General features: G+C 38.7%; 1 protein-coding gene across 1 annotated transcript in view; it reads right to left on the reverse strand.

The window, feature by feature from the left end:
• Positions 1 to 22426, reverse strand: part of LOC109430601 (triple functional domain protein) — a gene marked incomplete in the record, with an annotated part of 231873 nt that overhangs the window by 120298 nt on the left and 89149 nt on the right. Inside the window, 1 exon segment of the mRNA XM_062852125.1 lies at positions 8715 to 9043. Coding sequence (XP_062708109.1) covers positions 8715 to 9043 — 329 coding nt within the window.

Below are 22426 nucleotides of genomic sequence, written 5' to 3' on the forward strand. Positions count from 1 at the left end.
GATAATACCGAGTCAATACTCGGTTTGAAGCTGCATCCCCAATGTCGGTCACGCCCAACGCTCGTCAGACCACGCTCCACCTGGTCCGCGCATCTCTCTGCGCGCCACGCCTTCTTGTACCAAGCGGGTTAGTAGTGAACACCAAGTTTCTGTCCGGCATTCTAGCAACATGCCATGTCCATCGTATCTTTCCGAATTTGGCTATTTTTTGAAGAGTGCAGGAACTCGTGTTTATCCTTTGCCGACACACGCCGTTCCCCTGTTACGGAATTTTCATTTTTCGAATTTTTTTGTTTTCAATTATTTTATATTGCGTAATAGGGTCTTGTACCATTTGGGCAGGTGTACCTATTTTGGGCACTTGCCGCTATAACTAAGTCAATTTCAAGCCGATTGATTTGAAATTTTGTATAGAGTTAGGCACGTACAGTATCTAACTCTGTACAAAAATTCAAATCAATCGGATTGAAATTGACTTAGTTATAGCGACAAGTGCCCAAAATAGGTACACCTGCCCAAATGGTACAATACCCTACATGTCGGTTTGCTGCGGAATCTATCTAACCTCGGGAACGACCTACAGTCGCCAAATCCCTCTCGACTTTGTTAGCTTACCTGCCCGCTGTACTCCGCGTCGTCTAGCACCAACCGATTTTTTTGCAAACACAATCTTTGCAGCACATACCCTGCCCGACACATGCTTTCGACTTTGGCCACCTTCTGGATGCTGGGTTCGTTGTAGAGCGCAGCGAGCTAATTCATTCTGGTCTCCTGCACACCGCCGGAGATCGGCCTTAGCACTACTAGTGTTCGAGCGCTTCAAGCGCTTGAAAATCCTCCTCGAGCATGGTCCACGTCTCGTGTCTGTAGATGACCACCGCACCGGTCTAATAAGTGGCCACGTAGACTTGTTGGGGGGAGAATGCCACAGTCTACGTTCCATACAAATTAAAAAAAAAACAATGTGGACAAAAGTCTCTGAGGAGAGATGGGGTGGTCTGAGATGACCAAATTTTGGTTTAAGTGGTTTATAAGCAGACCCTAAGCGTTTCACAATTACCTTACCGGTCAGGCTAAGGCCTGAGTGTAATCTGCTGTACGCAGGAGTTGCCTCCATTCTACTCGGTCCATGGCTGTGCGTCTCCAGTTCCGCACTCTGCGAAGAGTCCGCAGATCGTTCTGCGATCGATCGACCCACCTAGCTCGCTGCGCAACACGTATTTTTGTACCGGTCGGATAGCTCCCAAGAACTATTTTAATCGGGTTGCTATCCGACATTTTTATGATGTGACCTGCCCACCGTTACCTCTCGATGTTTGCGGTGTTGACGATGGTTGGTTCTCTCAGCAGCTGTTGTAGCTCGTGGTTCATTCGCCTTCTCCATGTCCCGTCTTCCATCTGCACTCCGCCGTAGATGGTACGCAACACCTTCCGTTCGAAAGCTCCAAGGGCACGTTAGTCATCTGCACGTAGAGTCCATTTCGTTCCTATAGAGATACCTAACCTCGTGTGACGGCGAACTCTGTTCGATCGTAGAATTCTACGGAGTCCAAATTATAAGCTCGATTTCTTGCCACAATGCGTCTCTGAATTTCTTTACTGGTGTCGTTGTCGGCGGTCACCAGTGAGCCTGAGTACACGAATTATTCAACCGCCTCGATTTCATCACCGTCGATATAAATTCGGGGTGGCGGTGATTCCTCCATGGAGCTCTTTGCCATCACAATAATGCCTTTGACTCAATAATGCCTAATTCGATTCGCCTGGCTTTATTCTTTAGTCGGATGTACGTTTCCGCCATCGGCTCAAATTTACGAGCAATAATATCAATATCATCAGCAAAAACAAGCAGCTGAACGGACTTCGTGATTTTTTTTCCACTCGTATTTATTCCCGCTCTCCTAATTACACCCTCTACCGTATGCGTGATATCTAATGTTTGCACCATCGTTAAATAAAATTCCAGTTTGACTTGTGAAGACAATGTATTGGTTTTATTTGCAGGCATTTAAGCTATAACTCATATCCTAGTAGGCTGTGAATAAAAAGTGTTGATTTTCTTAGTTTTACACTTGCATAATGACTAAGTGGCAACCTAGCTCGTGATTTGTCCACGCGCAAATGTCGAAAAGTATCCGTGGCAGTGTCAAAGTCAAGATTAACAATTTTTGAATTATTTTTTTTTTATTTTGACATTGCCTTATGGTGTAGACATTGACACACAAACAAAAGTTATAATAACTATTGATTCTGGAATTTGGTACGGATCGATAGTTTTTCGGAAATCGAAAAAACGGAGGTTGCGTTCGGGCAAATTCAAGACTTTCTTATACGGCGCTACTCGTAGCTCCTGGATGCCATTGGTAATAATGTAAGTTTTTTTTCTATGGTCGAAGGGTCATAAAGGCCACCGTAATTTTCCTTTTCGATATACCATGCCGTTAAGTCGCTGATTTCGCGTTTCTTTGCCATTTTTCTCATTTAGCGCATATAATTCACCCAAATCTTATTTTTGGTGGCAGCGATAGCTTTCTTAATCCATGTTAACCTTGGACGACCAGTGGACACCTTCGGGAATAGTTGCCCTTGCTTTTGTTCGGTCTAAGACTGTTTTACGGTTCTCCTGAACACTCCTGAAATGTCTTTTTTAACATTTGCGCGTGGACAAGTCCCGACTACCGCTGCTACCCCTTCATGGTGCAAATTTTAAACTTAAGAAATCGGATTTTTTTACCCGCAACCTACTGTGATATGAGTTAGAGCTTACGTACATGCAATAAAAACCAAGACATTGTGTGTGCAGGTGATATGGGTACCTTATTTGTACGATGGTGCAAACATTATCACGCATACGGTAAAGCAATGTTGAACAGAGCAAGCACGAAAGATCATCACCTTGCTGTAGCCCTCTGCGAGATTGGAAGTGTTTCGAGAGTGTCCCTGATACTCAAACTACGCACATCACTCGATTCATCGTCGCCTTGATCAATCGTATCAGTTTATCCGGGAATCCGTATTCGTGCATAATCTGCCATAGCTGATCTCGATCGATTGTATCATACGCCGATTTGAAATCGATGAACAAGTGACGGGGCAATTCTGCAACACCTGGTGGATGGCGAACATCTGGTCCGTTATAGCGCGTTCACCCATGAACCCAGCCTGATATTGCCCCATAAACTCTCTTGCAATCGGTGATAGACGGCAGCATAAAATTTGAGAGAGTATCTTGTAAGCAGCGCACAGTAGTGTGATCACGCGGTAGTTCCCGCAAACCAATTTGTCGCCCTTTATGTAGATGGGACACACGATACCTTCCATGCATTCCTCCGGTAATACTTCCTCCTCGCAAATCTAAGTAATGATCCAGTTTAGTGCTCTCACCAGTGTTTCTCCACCGTATTTTAGTAACTCGCTTGGTAATACCACAATAGATCAAATATTGGTCGCAGTGGTAATGCCCCGAACAGAGAAAAAACTCGCTTGGTAGTTGATCTACTCCAGCTGCTTTGTAGATTTTCAACCGGTTAACTTCCTCTTCAATCTCTTGGAGGTTAGGGGCTGGAAATCTTTCGTCCTGCGCACGTACTCCTACATCTATTACCACGCCACCTTCGGTGCTAGCAACGTCGCCATAGAGGTGCTCATCGTAATGGTGCCGCCACCTCTCGACCACCTCACGCTCGCTCGTGAGAATATTTCCGTGATTACCTCGGCACATGTCGGCTTGTGGCACAAAGCCTCTACGCGAGTGGTTCAGCTCCTCGTAGAACTTACGTTTACGTGGGTCTACCACCATGTCATTGGGGACTACGAAGGTGATGATTTTGTTTGCGGTTTTCTGTGAGAAAGTGAAGGAGGGAAGATTTTTTGCTTTTTTTTCACTCATTCTCCCATAAGAAACCCCGTAGGAAGAAAGAGTGTTTCCCGGCTCATCAACCTTCGTAGTCCCCAATTCAGGTACTCATCGAAGTGCTGCGTTTAACTTTTAATTGCCTCCCCTGCCTTACCCCTGCATATTTCAACTCGCACCCGAAGCTGTTGCGGGATGCATTGAGGTAGAACTTCCGTGATTCATGAAAATGGCAAAGTAGTTCTATTTCCTTGGTATCCGCTTCTTCCAGGCAGCGTTTTTTTTTTCCTTCCAAAAGAGGCGGGTGTGTTGTTTCCGCTTCTCTTCGAATCGTTCCACATTTTGCCGGGTTCTATGATGCAGCATTATCGCCCGCGATGCATTCTTCGGCAAAATTGATCTGCACTTCATGTCGAACCATTCGTTCCGTCGACTCCATTCCTCTGGAAGAGCCTCATCGAGCTCACCCTTGTCTGGTAACGCTGTCTAGAGAATCTGCGCGTACGCTGAAGCGCAATCCGGTTGCTTTAATTGTTTAAGTTTGTACTGTGGCGATCGTAGGTATCGTACGTTTGTTGATGACACAAAGTTTTGAGCGACCCTCGCGAAATGCCGTCCGTCAATCAGATCGTGGATTGTGATCGAATTCACTTTCTGTGGTAATCTTCAGGTGTAACAATAATCGGACATTTTTGCTATAATGCAAACTAAAAGGTGCACTGCTACGTATGGCCAATACAGGGTGGGTCTAGGGGTGGGTCGTCTGAGGGTACTTAACCTTTAACACGTGAGGGAATAGCATTTATAACAAAATCTCAATTTCTGTTAAGAATTATCAACTTTTTCTACTTATTGTGTCGGATTGCTTCGCGGTCTTCGACAACGTTTTTCGGCACATCTTGGGCTATACTTTAAACATCCTTGAATATTAAGTTTAGGACAAAATTAAGCAAAATCCAAGAAAAACACAAAAAAACGATGTTTTCTTTTTGTTCCGTACCGGAAGAAGTTTATTACGCTACAGAAATCATTTTTAAATCGAATTTGTAAAACACTATTTTGTATCAAGACCTTTTCGTATGTCATGCTTGGTTTAGGTCCTTTTCGTATGTTATTCTGTATACTTCTAGAACGCGCCCGTCTTCCTACTCGCTCACTCACATGTATAAATTGTAAACAATGAGCGAGAGCGCTGATCGCCAGCCTGACGGTTTGACAGCTGGAACAGGTAGCACCGATATGACAGTAGGCGACGGTAAGCACCAACCACGAAAGCTCCTGAAAGTTCTGGATACACGCTAACTGGAAGATACCCGAAAGTTCGAGAAGTAACCCAAGCGGGTATAAATAGCGCAGTGCAACCAGACCGAAGTTTAGTTTTATTTCAACCGCGAATTTAATCGGATCAAGTGTAAGAAAAGTGAAATAAAGAGAAAGTTCTAAGTGAATTGAAGTAGTGTTTCTATTACAGTACCAAGTTCCAAAGTGTTTAGTGTTCTCCAGTAAGGAAATCGTCCTCCACGCTTAAGAAGTTATTTCCAATCCAACGGTTTCCTTACATTTTTCATTTTCATTTTCATTTTGCAGCATTTGGTGGGGCAATAAGAGCGCAAGTCAATCCAAAGCCGAAGATCAAGGAGGGGTAATGGCCGTAATAGTCCGTGCGGACCACATGAACACCATCGGAGGGGTAATGGTATGGGTTGGGGGAAGGAATTGGAGTGGACTTGACACATAATTGCGAAATTCAATGAAACATGGGTTTAACCCTCCACTTCCCATGGTTGTTCTAGCTAGAGAGCACCATCGATTTTCGACGAAATCTGGACAAACGGAATTAGATAAATATGATGCAATAATTTTTAGAATATGACTGTAACCTCATAAGTTTTTACCCAACTACTAACTAGTTGTTTCAATAGTAAAACTATTGATAAACAATCAAGGACCTATTGGTTTACAACAAAACAAAGTTCATTGATGTCGAAAAATTCAGCCAATTTGCAATATTTTTTGTTCAAGCGCTTCTTTCGGAAACGCTTTTTTGGCAAAGAAATAGTCGTTTAAAGTCGTGGGAAGGGAAGGGTTTGATTGGTTATCTTTAGATGAAAAATATGCAAATCAATTTTGACTTGAAAATACATAAATAACAAAACAATCAAATCATTTTAGCTGTCTAAATTTGAAAATTAAAAAAAAAATGAAAATTCAAAGACTAAACCTTTTTTTCTAGACCCAAGAAAATTCAAATCCCAATTTAATAAAATGTGTTGTAATCCTGGCATGTCATTAACGTCTTTATATCCTAATTCCTACCTGTTACGTTATGCCACAATAAGATCTAGGAGATAATCAAAAACACGTATGGTCTTTCGGATGGCTATTACGTTGAAAATTATAGAAAATACAGTACAGGTCGGACTCGACTATCCGGATTCAAACTCTGAAGCCTCCTAAAACCACATCTGGCAAACGGAATGATGTACAAAGCTGTAATATTTACTGGCTACTAATCAAAATTAGCTTGACAAAATGTCAAAATTTTAGCTTTATACATACAACATTTCGTTCCCCAGACACACGTTTCCGAAGCTTCAGAACCCGACTCCGGACAATTGAGTCCGACCTGTACAAACGTATTACGTGGTATTACTAACACTCGAAATAGGAGCTCCTGCTCAAACGGTTCCAATCTCTATGCACCCGTTTGGAAGATATGTATAAATAATAATGAAAAAAAAATCCATGTTAATACTGTTATCCTGTCCATAGTTTCCTATTACTATCTACTTTTGTCTAGGCTCAAATGGTAGTGCAGTTTCTAGCGCCAATTGTCTTCTAGATTCCTAAAGCAATAATGATGAGTAGTAAGTGTAACGCAGATACCACCCACACCCAATTTTACGTAACGTTCCTCAAAATCTAACTGCAAATTCCTAAAATATTGGGTCTATGCAAGCTGAACTATGACATTGCTTTGGAAATTGTGATAGGCTCACTGCGGATACTCCTCTGGTCCCCATTAGCATTTACGGCCGATTTTTTCACCTCTGCTCAGCTCTTAAACCAGATTCACATCTATCTTAAGGCTGAATCAGAACTGAATAAATTGGCGCACAAAGTGCTAATGGGTTAAGCCCTCCCATCGCGTCAAGATCGAATATCCATGGGGAGGGCCAATCCAACGGTTTCCTTACATCCCAAGTTCGAACCATATACAGTCCACTGTCAAGAAGGGAGTCGTCCACCAAGTTCTTCCTATCCAGCGATTTCCCTTCTCCAATCCACCAGCCAGTGTGGAACACTTTTGTTAAATCCCGTAAAAACTTAAATCGCGATGCGCAAAATGTAGGCTAAACCAATCATGCCTAAATTTTGCACAGTTGTTTGGGAACCCAAATGTTTAGGTTTGCCTTGGGTCAGTTAATATTGCTCACTTGTATGACCCCAAGTGAAACAAAAATTAGTTCGATCTTGACAAAAATTTTCACCAAAACTCATCCTGTGTACAAACCTCAGGATATAATACAGGAAATATGTAAATGAATATTTTTTGTCGACAGGTACAAAGCAAAAAGATTGCCGTATGATACCACTTCTTGCATATTATAACCATTACAATGACCTACTTATAAAACGTTAGCATATTTAGCATCACGTTCATCGTTACCGTCTGAAGTTTTGTCTCGTTTGGTAGCCACCCGTTGCAACAAGTGACACTCTAGTTGAACAAAAAAAAACACGTTAGAAATCCTTGCTACGGACCAGCTGCAGTAGCAATCAACTACAGAGCATCGTACCTAGGAGAGCAACTACAAAGCACCGCGCGCGTCAAGAGCGCTGAGGGCAATACTGTATGATGGCAGTTTGCTCCGTATACAGAGCATAATTAATGCAGCTTTAAAACTTTGCTCCCAATCAACTTAGACATGTGTATGAAGGATTACGTTCAACAAGGTGATACATATCTCTATGCAATTACTGTCATCGAATTTGTTTCCGAGAAGAGATGGTAAAATGAACATGTGTTGTTGCCTTCATGTTTCCAGCTTCTTTCAATTGGCGTAAAAACATACTCGAAAAGTCGAAAACGCTTTTTGCTGAGCGTTCTATGAACTTTGGCAGTTATAAGAGCTATGCTGGCTATGATCGCATATCAGCCCCATATTTGCTGGGTTTCCTATTCATATGGGACAGTTATGCGATCATGGGCAGTATGATTGTCAATGAGCCATTTTACGAAACGATGGCGATCGAGGCGCAACAATGCACAGCTTGCAACGAAAAAGGCTTGCTCTGATCAGTGTCCCCCAAACGCTGATCATGCGGCACAAACGTTATCACCGGATGAAAATGAAGGGTCATCGAAAACTAAATTTATTAACGATGTAAATTATCCTATACAAAATAGAAAATGAAAACCGGCTCTGTTAAGCTAAATTTGGCGGGTGAGCCTTGAAATAAACGAAATAGTAAAAAAAAACAATGATGATATTGATATTCACGTGTTAGAGCGCGAGCTCCTGTTAAATTGTCATTCATGAATTCGGCTCGTAAAATGGACTATTGACAACTTGTACGTTTGTTTGTCATGTTGCAGCTACTAAGATAATCTATACATACTCTGAAGTTGAGAACATTTTCAATCTGAATTCAACTTCAGTAATTGACATGCTTTTAGGACTGTTTTTTTTTTATTTTACTGTAAAAATAAAAAGCTGGCTCCGCCAACGATTTATGTTACATATTACAAAAATTAGGCTTGGTTGCCAAAATTAGGGCGGCACTGCATCCGATGTGGAAATCCAAATTTCTTGAATGTTTGATATAGCAAAAAATAATCGAAATCATCGCCACTTACCTTCTCACTGTCGGTGGTGTTACCAGAACCGAAGCTTGCCAGCGAGCTTCCGTCCTGGTCGTTATCGTTGAGCGTGTCGTCGATGTCCTTCGAGAGCCGTTGGCCGAGCGGTTTGTTGCCGACCTTGGCCGGAGATTTCAACAACGAGAACGAAGTCCCGGAGAAGTAAGTCTCCTGAATTACTTCCCGCAGTCTTTTGACCCACATCTGCTTCGTCTCGAGACTGGTGGCCTTGAGCACTATCCGATAGTCGGACAACATCGGAGCCCGCCCGGTCCAGATGGCAAACTTGCACTCGTCGCCCTCGATGTGCTCGGTGACGCCGAAATCTGCAGATGGAAGGAAAATACTTACATTAGTACGAATACTCTTGAACATAAAAACCTTTTATCAAAAGAAAAAGCTTGTTCCAAATTTGCTTGATGATCAACTTGGAAGCGTACTTCTCTTCACAGAGTTTGCAGTTGGAATGATGGAGGAACTGTTATGTAAAAATTAGGATAACAAACGGGGATTGCTGCGATCGAAACAAAAATACATTGGGTTGCTTCGTCTTCAAAGCTGAGCATTCTGCACGTGTTCACCCGGTTGATTATGTTTGCATTGCTTAGACCACCATTGCGTGACTAAACCCAAATTGGCAACCCCCTTCATAACGCAGAACCCCACAAATCGTTGCTAAATCGGTTTAAAAATGACAACCTACCTTCTCGGTCAACAGTGGATCCATATATTTGACAACTCAACCCAACCGTTGCTATCTCGTTCTTTTTGTTTTGCATCTGGATACCAGAACAAAAACTGGCCATATGGTCGTCGTCACCGGGCCACACACAGAAGCTGTCAGAACAACAGCTTCGACCAGAGGAAAAAAGAAGAAGACAGAACAAAAACAAGACGTTGTTCATCAATTAAAACATGAAATGTGATGGTCTAGTTTTTGAAATCGTGTGCGTTCATGCCATTATGTGGACAGAGAACAACAATCTACAATGATTGCGTGAAAACCGCTTGGGCAAAGTTGGATACACTGGTGAATATTAAGTTCTATGCCTAGCATTGTTGAAAGTGTCCCTAAACTCGATTGTTGGAACAAACATTAAAACGGAGGATTGAATATTCTAGAGGTTTTTGAGAAGTTCCTTGTAATTTGCACCGATACAACGTCACTGGCAATCCTGAACTGCCAAGCCCAAGTGAAACAAAAAATAGAGGGTAAGAGACGAACCAGCTCAGGGCTGAAAATCTCAAAAAAAAAAGAAAAAATAAAAAAAAAATAAAAATAGAGGGCATTCAATTAATAATAAAAGCGTTAGCTAAGCTGCTGGCTGCATCGCTCAAAACAACAGTCATCCACAGCGGTAGTTTTCCAGGCCAATCTTTCTGGAATTCCTTCAAAAATTTCTACACAAATTTATTCACGGTTTCCTTCAGAAGTTGCGAGGAGATTTTGCTGAAGTTGATTCAAGTATTTCTCTAGTAGCTTCATCAGAGATTCCACCGGGATTTTACTTCAGGGATTTCTTGAATAGCTCCATCAGGGGCTTCCCCTGAAGTTTATTAAAATATTATTTTAGAAAGTCCTGCAATTATTCCTCCATTAGAAATTGATTCTGGACGTTCTTAGTGATTCAGGAATTTATTCAAGGATTCATTCAGGAGTCCCTTCAAATATTCCAGTAGAGGTTCTGAGAAACCTCTATCTCCTGGCGTTAATTCAAGGATTCCTCTAGACGTTCCTTCAGTGATTTCTCCAGGAATTTCTTTCTGAATTCCTAAGGACTTCATCCAGGATTATTTTATGGTTTCCTCAGGGATTCCTCCAAGATTTTCTCTAGGACTCTTGAGAGATTTTTCCTGGAATTTCTAGTGAGATTTCTCCCGGAATTCCTTCAGTAATCCCTCCAGATTCTGGTTCTGAGATTTCTCCATTTTTTTTTCCTTTGAATTCTTTAATTCCTGAACTCTCCAGGAACCCTTCCAGGATTTTTTTCAGGAATTCTTCAGGAATTTCATTGTGGGTTTTTTTCCCGGGAAATATTCATATACTAACAAACGGAAACTTCCACCCTCTCCGACTCACCAGTCACCCGGAAAAAATGTTCCTTCAGTTCTGGAAAATATATTACCCCCAATTAAGCCTTTAATCGAATTGTCCGCGTGGTCTTGTAGTACCCCTGCTAGGTAAGAACCAGTCATTGCCATACATATTATAGACTGTTTCAAAAATTATAAATACACTTTGTTTATCAAATTAAATGAACTGTTGGAATGATTTTTTCAAAGATGTTTTTAATGATTTCAACATTATTTATCACTAAATACCAAAAGTTATCTAAGTTTCAATCACATTCGCTTTCTCAACAAGTTGTCTAAGGAATGCCTTGATCAAAATTTGGGAAAAATCAATAAAGGCATTTCCACAACATTTTTTTGGAGATCAAGTTTCTTATTTTTCAAGGTTTTCTACGGAACATATGAACTACCACACAGTTTCTTAGCTTTCCTGAACGCATTTAATCTAAACAAACTTATTTTTTCAGCTCATTCGATCCTTCAGATGGCAAAGCTTGTCATAACATGAAAACGAATGTAGTAAGACCAAGCCCACCCGTGGGCTTAATACTACACACGCAACAGCACGTCGTTAACGATTTTTAATTTCGTTATCAACCCATTTTCGCACCGGTCGTTCGTTTCCATGTGAGTAAAATAATGATCGGTTGCCTTTGCGCACCGGTGGTTTCTATTTTCTCCGTACCATCGGTTTTTTGCACTTCTGTAAATCATCGCAATATTTTGTGTATTTCTATGGGGTTATTGCAAATCTTATTCAGTGCTTATATTTGTGCTCATATTATGAAAGATGGGGTTTTGGATAAGACTGAAAACTGTTAGTAAAAATTGAATTCAAATAAATAATTCCCTTGGAGATTTGTACCAGTTTTGGTGCGTTTAAAGATATCATTTTCTCAATAATTTATGATTAGGGGGATTCACTTAACAGCGTAAACTGATTAAACTGATTAAACGTCGCGACCACCAAGGCAATCTTTTATTTTTTGATTCGCAAAATTATGAAACATTTCAAATAAGCAGAAAATCATGGCTTACGCAGCAAATTAATCTGTTTAGTGAGTACCCCTATTGTATTTAATCCCGGAATTCAAGCAATCTTTTTTATCCTTCTTACGCCCATAAGAAGGGTATAAATATCGCTCGAAAAACCGACTTTCTATCCGAGGCCCGCAGGGCCGAGTCTCATATAAGGACTGTTCAATTTATAAAACGGACAACTTGCTTGTGCGATATCTTTTTTATTTTTCAATAAAATCATTATCAGTTTTTTGCATAACTTTCTATAGCTATTCTCAAATGTAGGAAAAATATAACATTAAGCAAATTGTTCTTTATTGTGTAACTGAAGCAGTTTTCGTAAAACATCAAAAAAACCCATTTCTCAAAATTCGACATAACTTTCCACATACTTAACATGCCCATTTTCATGAAGTTTTTAATGTATTGGAATCTTACACTATTCTACTAAAGGTAAAGCTCAATAGTTGGTCAGTAATAATGCACCAAGCAGCCTCCAGCTTGATATAGTGAATTGACTTGTTTTCATAGAAATAATTAAAACATATTCATTCAAGTCCTGTGTTGCAATAGCACAACGGATTCATCTAAAAATTTGTCCAGAGTAGTAGAATATTGCTTTCTGAATGATACAGAAGAAAAATTTACTTTTAATTGCATTCTTCAGTAAACATTTAATCCATAAAGATGGTCATAGCAAAAATTGCATATTTTTTGCTTCATTGATGCAGATTTTCCGACTCTAATGAAACTTGTTATTATTTATTTTCAACAAAGTTGGTCCTATGTTATTGTACACCTTATTTAATAATAATCGGATGTAAAGTTTTTATTTCCACCATCATTGTTATGCAAAATTTGCATTAGGTTGCATTATTATTTGGAACAACCTTCAAAGAACGAAACTGTTTGGATTACTGTACCTGTAATGGCGCACAGTTACCAAACCAGCAATGATATTAAGAAGCAGTTTTCTGCATTTAAAACCACATTATTCCTGCTTTCGACTGGATGCATACAAAAATTGTTTGTTTAATATTTTCATGCCCTTTTTGCTTTACAATTGAATTTTATTCAAAAAATCGAATCTCACTTGAGACTTTAATATCTCAATAACTAATTTTCCAATTGAGTTTAAATTTTGCCAGAATGTTTATTACTCATGCTGCTGCAGCATGGTACACGCTTTTCAGATATTCAAAACGATATACGATATGTGAACAGTAATTTTATACATATTTTCAATTTTCAGCAATCGAAAAAGTCACCTCATTTAACACCTGGCCGATTTTCTATAAAATAAAACTATTTTTATTCGATTCAAAAATTATTACTATAATGAATGATGATGTACTGAACAACAAAACAAGGGTGGTTAAATTTGGACTACACGTTTTGTTTTTATAGCCTTGTAAAGTTGTCCGTTTTATAAATTGAACAGTCCTTACCAATGAACTCAGGTCGACGAACTGAGCAAATGTATGTATGTATGTGTGTGTGTATGTGTGTGTGTGTGTGTGTGTATGTGTGTGTGTGTGTGTGTGTGTGTGTGTGTGTGTGTGTGTGTGTGTGTGTGTGTGTGTGTGTGTGTGTGTGTGTGTGTGTGTATGTGTGTGTGTGTATGTGCGTTACAAAAAAAAGTCACGCACGTTTCTCAGCCGTCTGTCAACCGATTTGAGTTCTCTTGGAAGCAAATGAAAGCTACTACATCCTAGTAGAACGCTATTGATTTTTTTTTCGATTGGACGTTTGGTTACCGAGATCTCTTGAAGAGTATTTATGAGTCATACATCTAAACTTTTTAAGATTTTTGGACAAATGTATCATAATAAATATTTCGGCCGTTTGTCAATCGATTTGGGTTCTCGTGGCACCAAATAAAAGCTACAGCATCCTAGTAGATCGCCCAGAAATTTTATTTCGATTGGACATTTGGTTACAGAGATATCTTTCGAAGAGTACTTAGGATTTATACAACTAAACCTTTTGAGATTTTTGACCAAGTGTATCATAATAAATATCTTAGCCGTCTATCAACCGATTTCAGTTCTCCTGGTACCAAAAGAAAGCTACATCAGTCTAGTAGAAGCCTATACAATTTCATTGGGATTGGACATTTGGTTACCGAGATATCTTTCAAAGCGTACTTGGGAGTAATACAGGTTAACTATTTGAGAGATTTTTGACCAAGGGTACCATAATAAATATCTCAGCCGTCTGTCAACCGATTTGGGTTCTCTAAGCATCAAATGAAAGCTACAATATCCTTTTAAAAGGCCCTGAAATTTTATTTTGATTCGACATTTGATTACTGAGATATCTTACGAAGAGTATTTCAATAAATTCTTTTTTATTATTATATTCACTTGTTATCTTGCATGAGTTTTTGACCAGTCTATGGGAATAGTTATTTATGCAACAAGTTGCAAAATGAGGATTTTTTCAGCACGAGTCGTACGTGCAACGAGTTGCATACAACATTTTTTGTTCTTTACGAAGACCACGTAGAGACACGTAGAGACCACGTGCTAGCTTCCGTGCTAGCTTAGATAATAAAAACAATTAATTATCTATGGTGCTAGTCAGCGTAGTTTTTTTTGTTTGATCAGGTAGGCTATGGTGTAGTCAGACTGGGTGTATTTTATTAGTAGGTGTCACCTGGTGTCACAAATGATCGAGCTTCCGACGCCAATCAGCAGCAGTGGGCACAGGTGGGCACCAGCAAAAGCAGTTTTAGTTGCTGTTTTTGCATCTGAACCAATCTGATCGGTAATCGAATCAGAATTTAAAAAAATAGTCCTGATTCCGATTCAAGTTATTCAGCCGATGTAGAAGCAGCAGCTGCATGTGCAGGAGTCGCGGCCGTTGGAACAAAGTGCATGATGGCAAAAGTGCCGAAAAGTGTTACTTTTCAGCACTCTTAAGAGTGCCGAAAAGTAGTACTTTTCGGCACTCTTGTTTTAGTGAAGAAAAGTACACTCATTGCACAATTATGGGTCACACACAATTATTAGTCACATTTCACTTTAATAGATAAATACTAATTAATTGCAAGCTTTTGTTAGCCATTATCATTTTTCGTTCATAAGTTGGTTTGTTTTGTGTCACTATACGTATCACACACAGGCTTATACGTCAAAACATACATATTTTCGATATTTTTTGTTCGGCGGTAAACCATCTGTCAAAGTAACGCTTCGATTGTGAATATCGGAAAGTAAGTGCGCTGCTTTCGTAAGCTCTGTAAAAGCGAGTTTTAGTGATTTTCAAGTGCAAAATGGTATCGTCACCAGAACAAAGGTATAATTTACGTTCTAAAAGTATAAACTCATGTGACTGCAGCTAATTAAAGCTTATTTCAGGCAAAATTTAAGTGACTCATGATTGTGCCAAGGATCACCGAAAATCACACAATTATGGGTCACTTTTTGTGCAGCATAATACAGGTATGTTCCGTTTTTGTCACTATCCGTTTTTATCACTATTCGTTTTTGTCACTATCCGATTTCGTCAACATTTCATTCCGTTTTTGTCAACACTAATTTTTTTGTTAAATTGATTCCCTCGAACACGAGTTATTTATAGCTTAACATAAATCTTGAGGCAATGCATCCATTAATGAATTTCAAACAACTACCAATGATACGTCTTCTATGTACGTATACGCCACAGTAGCTTTCAACACATTTCAAATTCAGTTATAAATAATGTTAATTCATGCTTTCTCTCAAGCATAATTTTACTTCCTATTTGAAAATGAGAAAAATTAAACCGAGCCAATTTAATTAATGAAATTCTGACAGGAGGTGGCAGGAGGTAACACGTGAATATCAATATAACCATCAACAATTTTGTCGTTTTGTAAAATGGCTCAATCATTTTCCAAGTGTAACAAAAGTTACTAATCATGATAGATCAATAATAGATGGGATGTGCATATAAAACCATCAAAGGACGGATTTGATTATCCAGCAATAGGAAAAAATCAACATGGATAATCGAACATTTTTTTTTATTTCATTAGCTTATTGTGCTAAGGCACAATTGATGTTCCTTTCAGGGATTGCTCCAGGATGTCCATCTGGGTATTCCTCCAAGAACTTCCTTATTATTATTCTTCTTCTTTACGGCTCTAAGTATCAACTGAAATTTGGCCTGCCACTTAAAGTGTTCTTTAAGATCTTAAACAGTTTAGGGCTTTCTTTGAATTTTTAAACTACAATCTTTTAAACAAGACTTTTTTAAGTGAAATAAATTTATCGTGATTTTCTACGCGTTTTCTTGAAATTATGCGAATTCTTCTCTCCTGGTCGCTATTTCTTTCTGACAGGACTCAAACTTCTACCAGCGATCTCTCTTGTAATCCTTGATAGCCTGTTGAAATATTCCAGACCGAAACAGCTATATTCACTAGCCTAACAGGAGATTCCTATAGAATTTTATCTAAGATTTCATCTTTCGTGTGCTCCAAACATTCAATCTTGATTTTCTTCAGTGATTCCTACTAGCGATTCTTGTATTCCTCCAGATTCCTTAATGGATTTCGTCTGAGAAATCGTCAGGAAATAATTCAGAAGTTCCCTTAGGTGAATTAGGGGTTAAATCTTTCAGAAATGAGTTTCTCAAAGAAGGAGGAGTCGAGGATCCTGGAAAACGATCTGGGGATTTGTCCAACAACTCCTGAAGGGTTCGAAGAAGAAACAAAAGATTCCCAAAAAATCCCACAGACATCACATTAATTCTGAAAGTACCCCTCGAGGAACAATTGAATGATTTCTTGAAAGAATTTATACAAGATTCGCAAAAGGAATTTCTCAAGGATTCCCGCAAGAAACTTGTGGAGGATCCTCAGGAATAACTCCCCGGAGATTTCTATACAGAACATCATCCCTGAAGAAACTTCTGAATGATTTTAGGAAAGAATTCCTAGAAGATTACTAAACTAAACTTCTGGGAGATTCCCAGGAAATGTATTATTGGGTTTCCATTATTATTGGGGATAATTATTATTGGGTTTCCAGTTAGCCTAGTGGTTAAGGCTATGGATCGCCAATCCGGAGACGGCGAGTTCGATTCCCGTTCCGGTCAGGGAATTTTTTTCGACTCCCTGGGCATAGTGTATCATTGTACTTGCCACACAATATACAAATTCATGTAATGGCAGACAAAGAAAGCCCTTCAATTAATAACTGTGGAAGTGCTCAAAGAACACTAAGTTGAAGAGAGGCAGGCCAAGTTCCAGTGAGAACGTCGAGCCATAAAGAAGAAGATGAATATTATTTTTATTAACTAGATTTTCAGCCCAAGGCTGATTCATCTATAGTAATCATGAGGAAATAACATAGATGAAAGGTAGAATCGTATTGGAAAATCTGTGAAAGCTCCAGTAGGTGTAGATGGTTCTGCTGCGCATAAACACCAAAACAAAGTCAAAAAATATCATAAGAAAATCTTAAAAGAATGCAAGATAGAACTTCTGATGAAATTCTAGAAAAAACTGTTGAAGGAATCCCAGAAAGAACCCCTGGAGAAATATCAGAAAAAAAATCTTGGAGGGATGCAGTCTTGGAAGAATTCCCGTAGGATATTTGGAGAAACGGAGAAACTTTTATCTTTCAAAAGTAAAATCTTGGTGAATCTCCAAAGCAACTTTTGGATGAATTGATGAACTATGACCTAGGTTAACTCCCAGAATGATTTTTTTAGCCCACCTTGTGCCATTCCAGACCCAAACCGTACACATCGTCAGCAAGCTGTTCCCAACATAATGCATAAGTATGGTTAATAAATTCCAATTCCTGGTGGAATATTTGAAGGGATCCACAAAGAAACTCCAGGAGAAATTTAAAAAGAGACATCTAGGTTGATCCGAGAAGAAATTTCTGGAAAAAATCATAAGGGGCAGAACCTTTCTTTTCTACAAATTCTTAGGGACCGTCCATAAATGACATAGCATTTTAGGAGAGAGGGGGGAGCCGCTGATTATGCTACAAGCGATGTTTTAGGTATGTAAAAATAGACTACGAGGGTGGAGGGGGTGTCAAAAATCGTCTAAAAAATGCTTCGTCAATTATGGTGGACCCCCTATCGAATTTCAAAAGATAAACAAGCGGCATGGTACAAGGTAACCTACAAGAATTCTGGAGGAACTTCTTGGAGAATCCAATATTCTGGAGAAAATACAAGTGATTGCTTAGAAAATTTCCTGAAGATTTTCTTAAAGTATCCTAGTGAATCCTAAAAGTATCCTAATGAAGCGAATACAACATGGCAGGCTGCGGTGGGCTGGGCACGTAGCTCGTATGCCGAAGGAACGACAAGCTAAAACCATATTCAGCAGAGAACCAGGTAGTTGCCGTAGGCTTCGTGGTAGGCCATACACACGGTGGCCTTTGCAGTTGAGGAGGACCTAAGGGCTCTAAACGTTGAGGGTGACTGGAAGCGATTGGCCCAGGACCGAGACTAGTGGAGGCGAATGCTTCATTCGGCGTAGACTCACCACAAGACTCACCACTACGAGTTGTAGCCCATGAACTATCAAGTAGTATCCTAGTCGAAACTTTCATAGGAATCAGTTAAGATGGTGGTGAAAGCCTCTTGTCGACGTCACAGTCAGAAAACTGTAATTTGAACTGTGCAACCAAGATGTGCTAGGAGACATCAAAAACAATTCAATTTCATTATAAACTGCATATTTTCACTTTTGAAATGTGTTCTACAGGAAATCGTCCAATTTGTATAAAAATGTTGCAAAATATTTTGCCAAAGAAAATTATTCCGTTTTTATCACTATTCCGTTTTTGTCAACTGAAAATCGCGGACCGTGTTGATAAAAACGGAACATACCTGTATTGACAATTCTGCGTACATGGGCATTGCATACTTTTAGGCGTTTATCGGTGGTTGTGTTGAAGATTTTGTCCCAATTTTGAAAAATTGATTCCAAATCGTGAAAACACGCTTCGTTAAGAGGTTTGAGACCAGTTTTAGATTCTACAATAGTTGATCTATCTAGAATATGTGATCATTCATTGAAAAAATAGACAAAACATTTTTGTTGAGCCGTTTCCTCTTGAGTGACCCATAATAGGCAACAAATTGACCCATAATTGTTACACAGCCAATTTTGACCCATCATTGTGGTTTTCATTATTCACCAATATTTTATTAATTTTCACCGTCTAAGTGATTTTTTTCAAGCAAATTTTTATGTAAAACAATAAAAAGGAGTTTCAATGAAGAGAATATAAAATAAAAATAATGAAAGTGTTATTTTTGTATGTAAAACGATTCATTTTATGAAATGATTGTTTCTTGAGTGACCCATAATTGTGCAATGAGTGTAGGCCATTTTGTGATTCTTATCGCGAGTGAAAAGTAGGGCATTCAACAACGTAATTACAAAAATTATTTTTCTATAAATAATGCTGACTTCAATAAAGTGTATACTAGCAGGTTATTGTTTTCAACAAAAATACAAATAACAAATTACAAATACACAGGAATTCTATGAAAACTAACAATACGTTAATTGGAAGCTTTGAATTTATATATTGTGGGAAAAATGCAAGAACCGGATAGCCAAAATTAATAGCTAATGCCAAACCTGATTAACTTAGTAGATATATCGTTTTTGTCCTTTCTACACCATAACCATGAATACCAAGTACTTCGGAGCTAAATTAATCGACTGATTAAGAGATATTAGACAAAGTGTATCTCGCTGATTTTCTTACCCATTTGTTAATCGATTCTAGATCTTTTGGCAGTTAACAAAAGATACAATATTCCAGAATGTATAAGCTATTTTTTAAACATTCCATACAAGATTCTAGGAGGTGTCTGGCATTTCTGGTTGTTTAGTCCATGGTCTATGATGCTATTTTGGAAACAAATCCACTAGATGCCAAATCCACAGTATTTTCCAGAACTTTTGGTTAATTACACAAAATAAATATGTTAAATACAAATAATACAACACTAATTTTAATAAGTGTAAGAAGGGTTCTGTTCACCATAGGTGGATTAAATCGGGTTTTTAAATTATATGTTTGTTGCTTACTGTATGACTTGTAGATTGAATTTTTATCTAAAATAATATCCATCTCTTCAATATTCATGTTGCCTTTCTCTCAAGAAATTTATCTGAATTTGAGATTATGAGCATGTTTTTTAATAATTAGGTTTATTGAATAATTACATCCCTTGCATTTCCAACACATTTATAACGTAGTTGTCTCATTTACAACTTCGCGTAGGTCAAGATTCTTGAATCCTGGTCATAGTAGAAGCTGTCTTCTAACAGTCTGCGATAAGTTTGCGCAATCTTTTTTCCAAGGTTGCGACCATTCATTTGCAAAGATTTACATTCATTTGCTATTATCTCAGTTCAGAAGCATGCTATCAAAAAACAATGTATGGATGAATTTAACCTTGTAGTTTTATCTGAAAGTTTGCCGAATATAATTGGGGTCGCACACGCATTTCAAAGTCGTGAGCGAGCTGTGAAGGCAACTTTCCACAGCGTGAATGAAATTTATATTCACCGTGTGGAGAGTTGCCTTCACAGCTCGCTCACGACTTTGGTATACGTTTGCGACCCCAATGTTATTCGGCAAACTTTCAGATGAAACTACAAGGTTAAATTCATTCATACATTGTTTTTCGATAGCATGCTTCTGAACTGAGATAATAGCAAATGAATGTAAATCTTTGCAAATGAATGGTTGCAACCTTGCTTTTTTCATTAATGTGTATTTTAACATCAGCTAATTCTATACTCAGTCACAACCTTTTAGTTACAAAGCATCACTCGCAAATCTTAATATATATTGCAATCTTTTGGATGCTGGTATATGAATATTTTGTTGGAAGCAGATTCTATGCGCTTGAAGTAGACTGCGTATTTGTCAAAGTACATAATGAGCCCACTCTGCTTTTTGGCACTTCATACAACAATTGTTGTATTTTAACATCCAACGCCTTGCTTTTTCTATAACGAGGAACCTACAATATGGCAGTCCTGCTCACCGCCTATTTTAATTGGTGAAACTTGGCAGCTCGACTACATTTTTTAAGATTTTTATCGGTATGATTTAGTTTTTACAAAAAGAAATAACTGTAGTGTTTCTATGATATCTTAGTTGTGTTAGGTACAGTCAATGCATCTTTGAAAAATCGTAACTACTCTTATCTAATCTCATACATACGCGGAATCACCCTGGAAAGCAATCGTGTTACTTTTCTTGTCAATACTCTGCCCATATTCGCATAGTCGATGTAACCACCATTGGTAATGCCATCGTATAAAAGCTAATATCTAACGCGTGTGCATATTTGTGACCAGTTTTATTCAATAGATCACAACATCTAACCCTTAGTTAGGTGTTAACGTGGTAAAAATCTTGAAATTTCTATTTATTCATTGTAAAAATTCCGAAAGCATGTTGAAAAGTACAGTGGCGCTTACATCGACTATGCGAATATGGGCAGTAACTGATGCTTGCAGCATTTCAGAGATATGACACATGCATCAAAGCGGCCTGGTCTACTGCGTTGTATTTACGCGCAAAGATGATTCTTCGAAATACTTGGAGTACAGAATATTTTATTTCGGCAAGGTACTTCTCGAATTTACAGGGGAGGAAGGATGCGCGGACGGTGAAGTTACCCATTTCGCACACTTTCTTCCTAATGTCTCGTTTATTTAATTTATATTTTTAAATTTATATTTAATAAACTACCCACTGACGACCACCATTTTCAAAAACAGCAATCAAACCAAAACTCTTTTGCCTTTTTGAAATATACACGACAAAACGAAACGCGAGGCACAGCTCTTTCAAAGCGGAGGATCTCATCCCGTAAAGTGAAGAAATAAAACCTTGTGGTCACTTATTACCGTCAAATAGTTTCTTTTCGGGTTAGAAAATACGCACATCTTCACACCGGAATCTGCGTCGGATGACGATAATTTTGAAACTTGTCGGAACGAACTTCGCGAGTTATTTATTTGGACATTTTTCTAAATGTGCGAAACTAAGCTTTAATTGCTGCGTAGAAAACCCGGCTCAAACATGTACGTGTTAAAACAGCAAAACTCACTGAATCACTATACATTTCTTCAAATATTAGTTTCGAAACGATCGGCCGAATCAAAAACTAAAGGTGCGATTGTGAGCAATCGTAACTATTTTTGAGAGAAAATCAATACATTTTCGATATGCATGATCCTAAAATTGGCGAAGAAGCGAAAACTTTATTCATAACATACTTAAGCCAAGCTTGTCAATTTAAACCTATTATTTTTCTGCGTTTGTATTGTCACTCTATCACAATTCTATGTCAGACAATTTGTTGTGTTATTCGTGTAACGATCTATGATATTGATTGGTTGAAAATTTCAAATATTTGATGCAAATCAAAATAAATTCCTACCTATACAAAACAAGAAAATCATTCTCTAGAAACTATATACCTGGCAACAAATCCATACTCATGTTCTTTCGTCTCCTCTTTACGCTACCCAGAGACCTAAACGCGAGAGAGCGCACGAGCCTACGGATAGAGACCGTACTTTGCGTGTCTCTATATTCTAAGCCCTGCTACGAACCGTA

The sequence above is a fragment of the Aedes albopictus genome, chromosome 2 (assembly GCF_035046485.1).
Source record: "Aedes albopictus strain Foshan chromosome 2, AalbF5, whole genome shotgun sequence".
In the NCBI taxonomy this organism is placed as follows: Eukaryota; Metazoa; Arthropoda; class Insecta; order Diptera; family Culicidae; genus Aedes; species Aedes albopictus.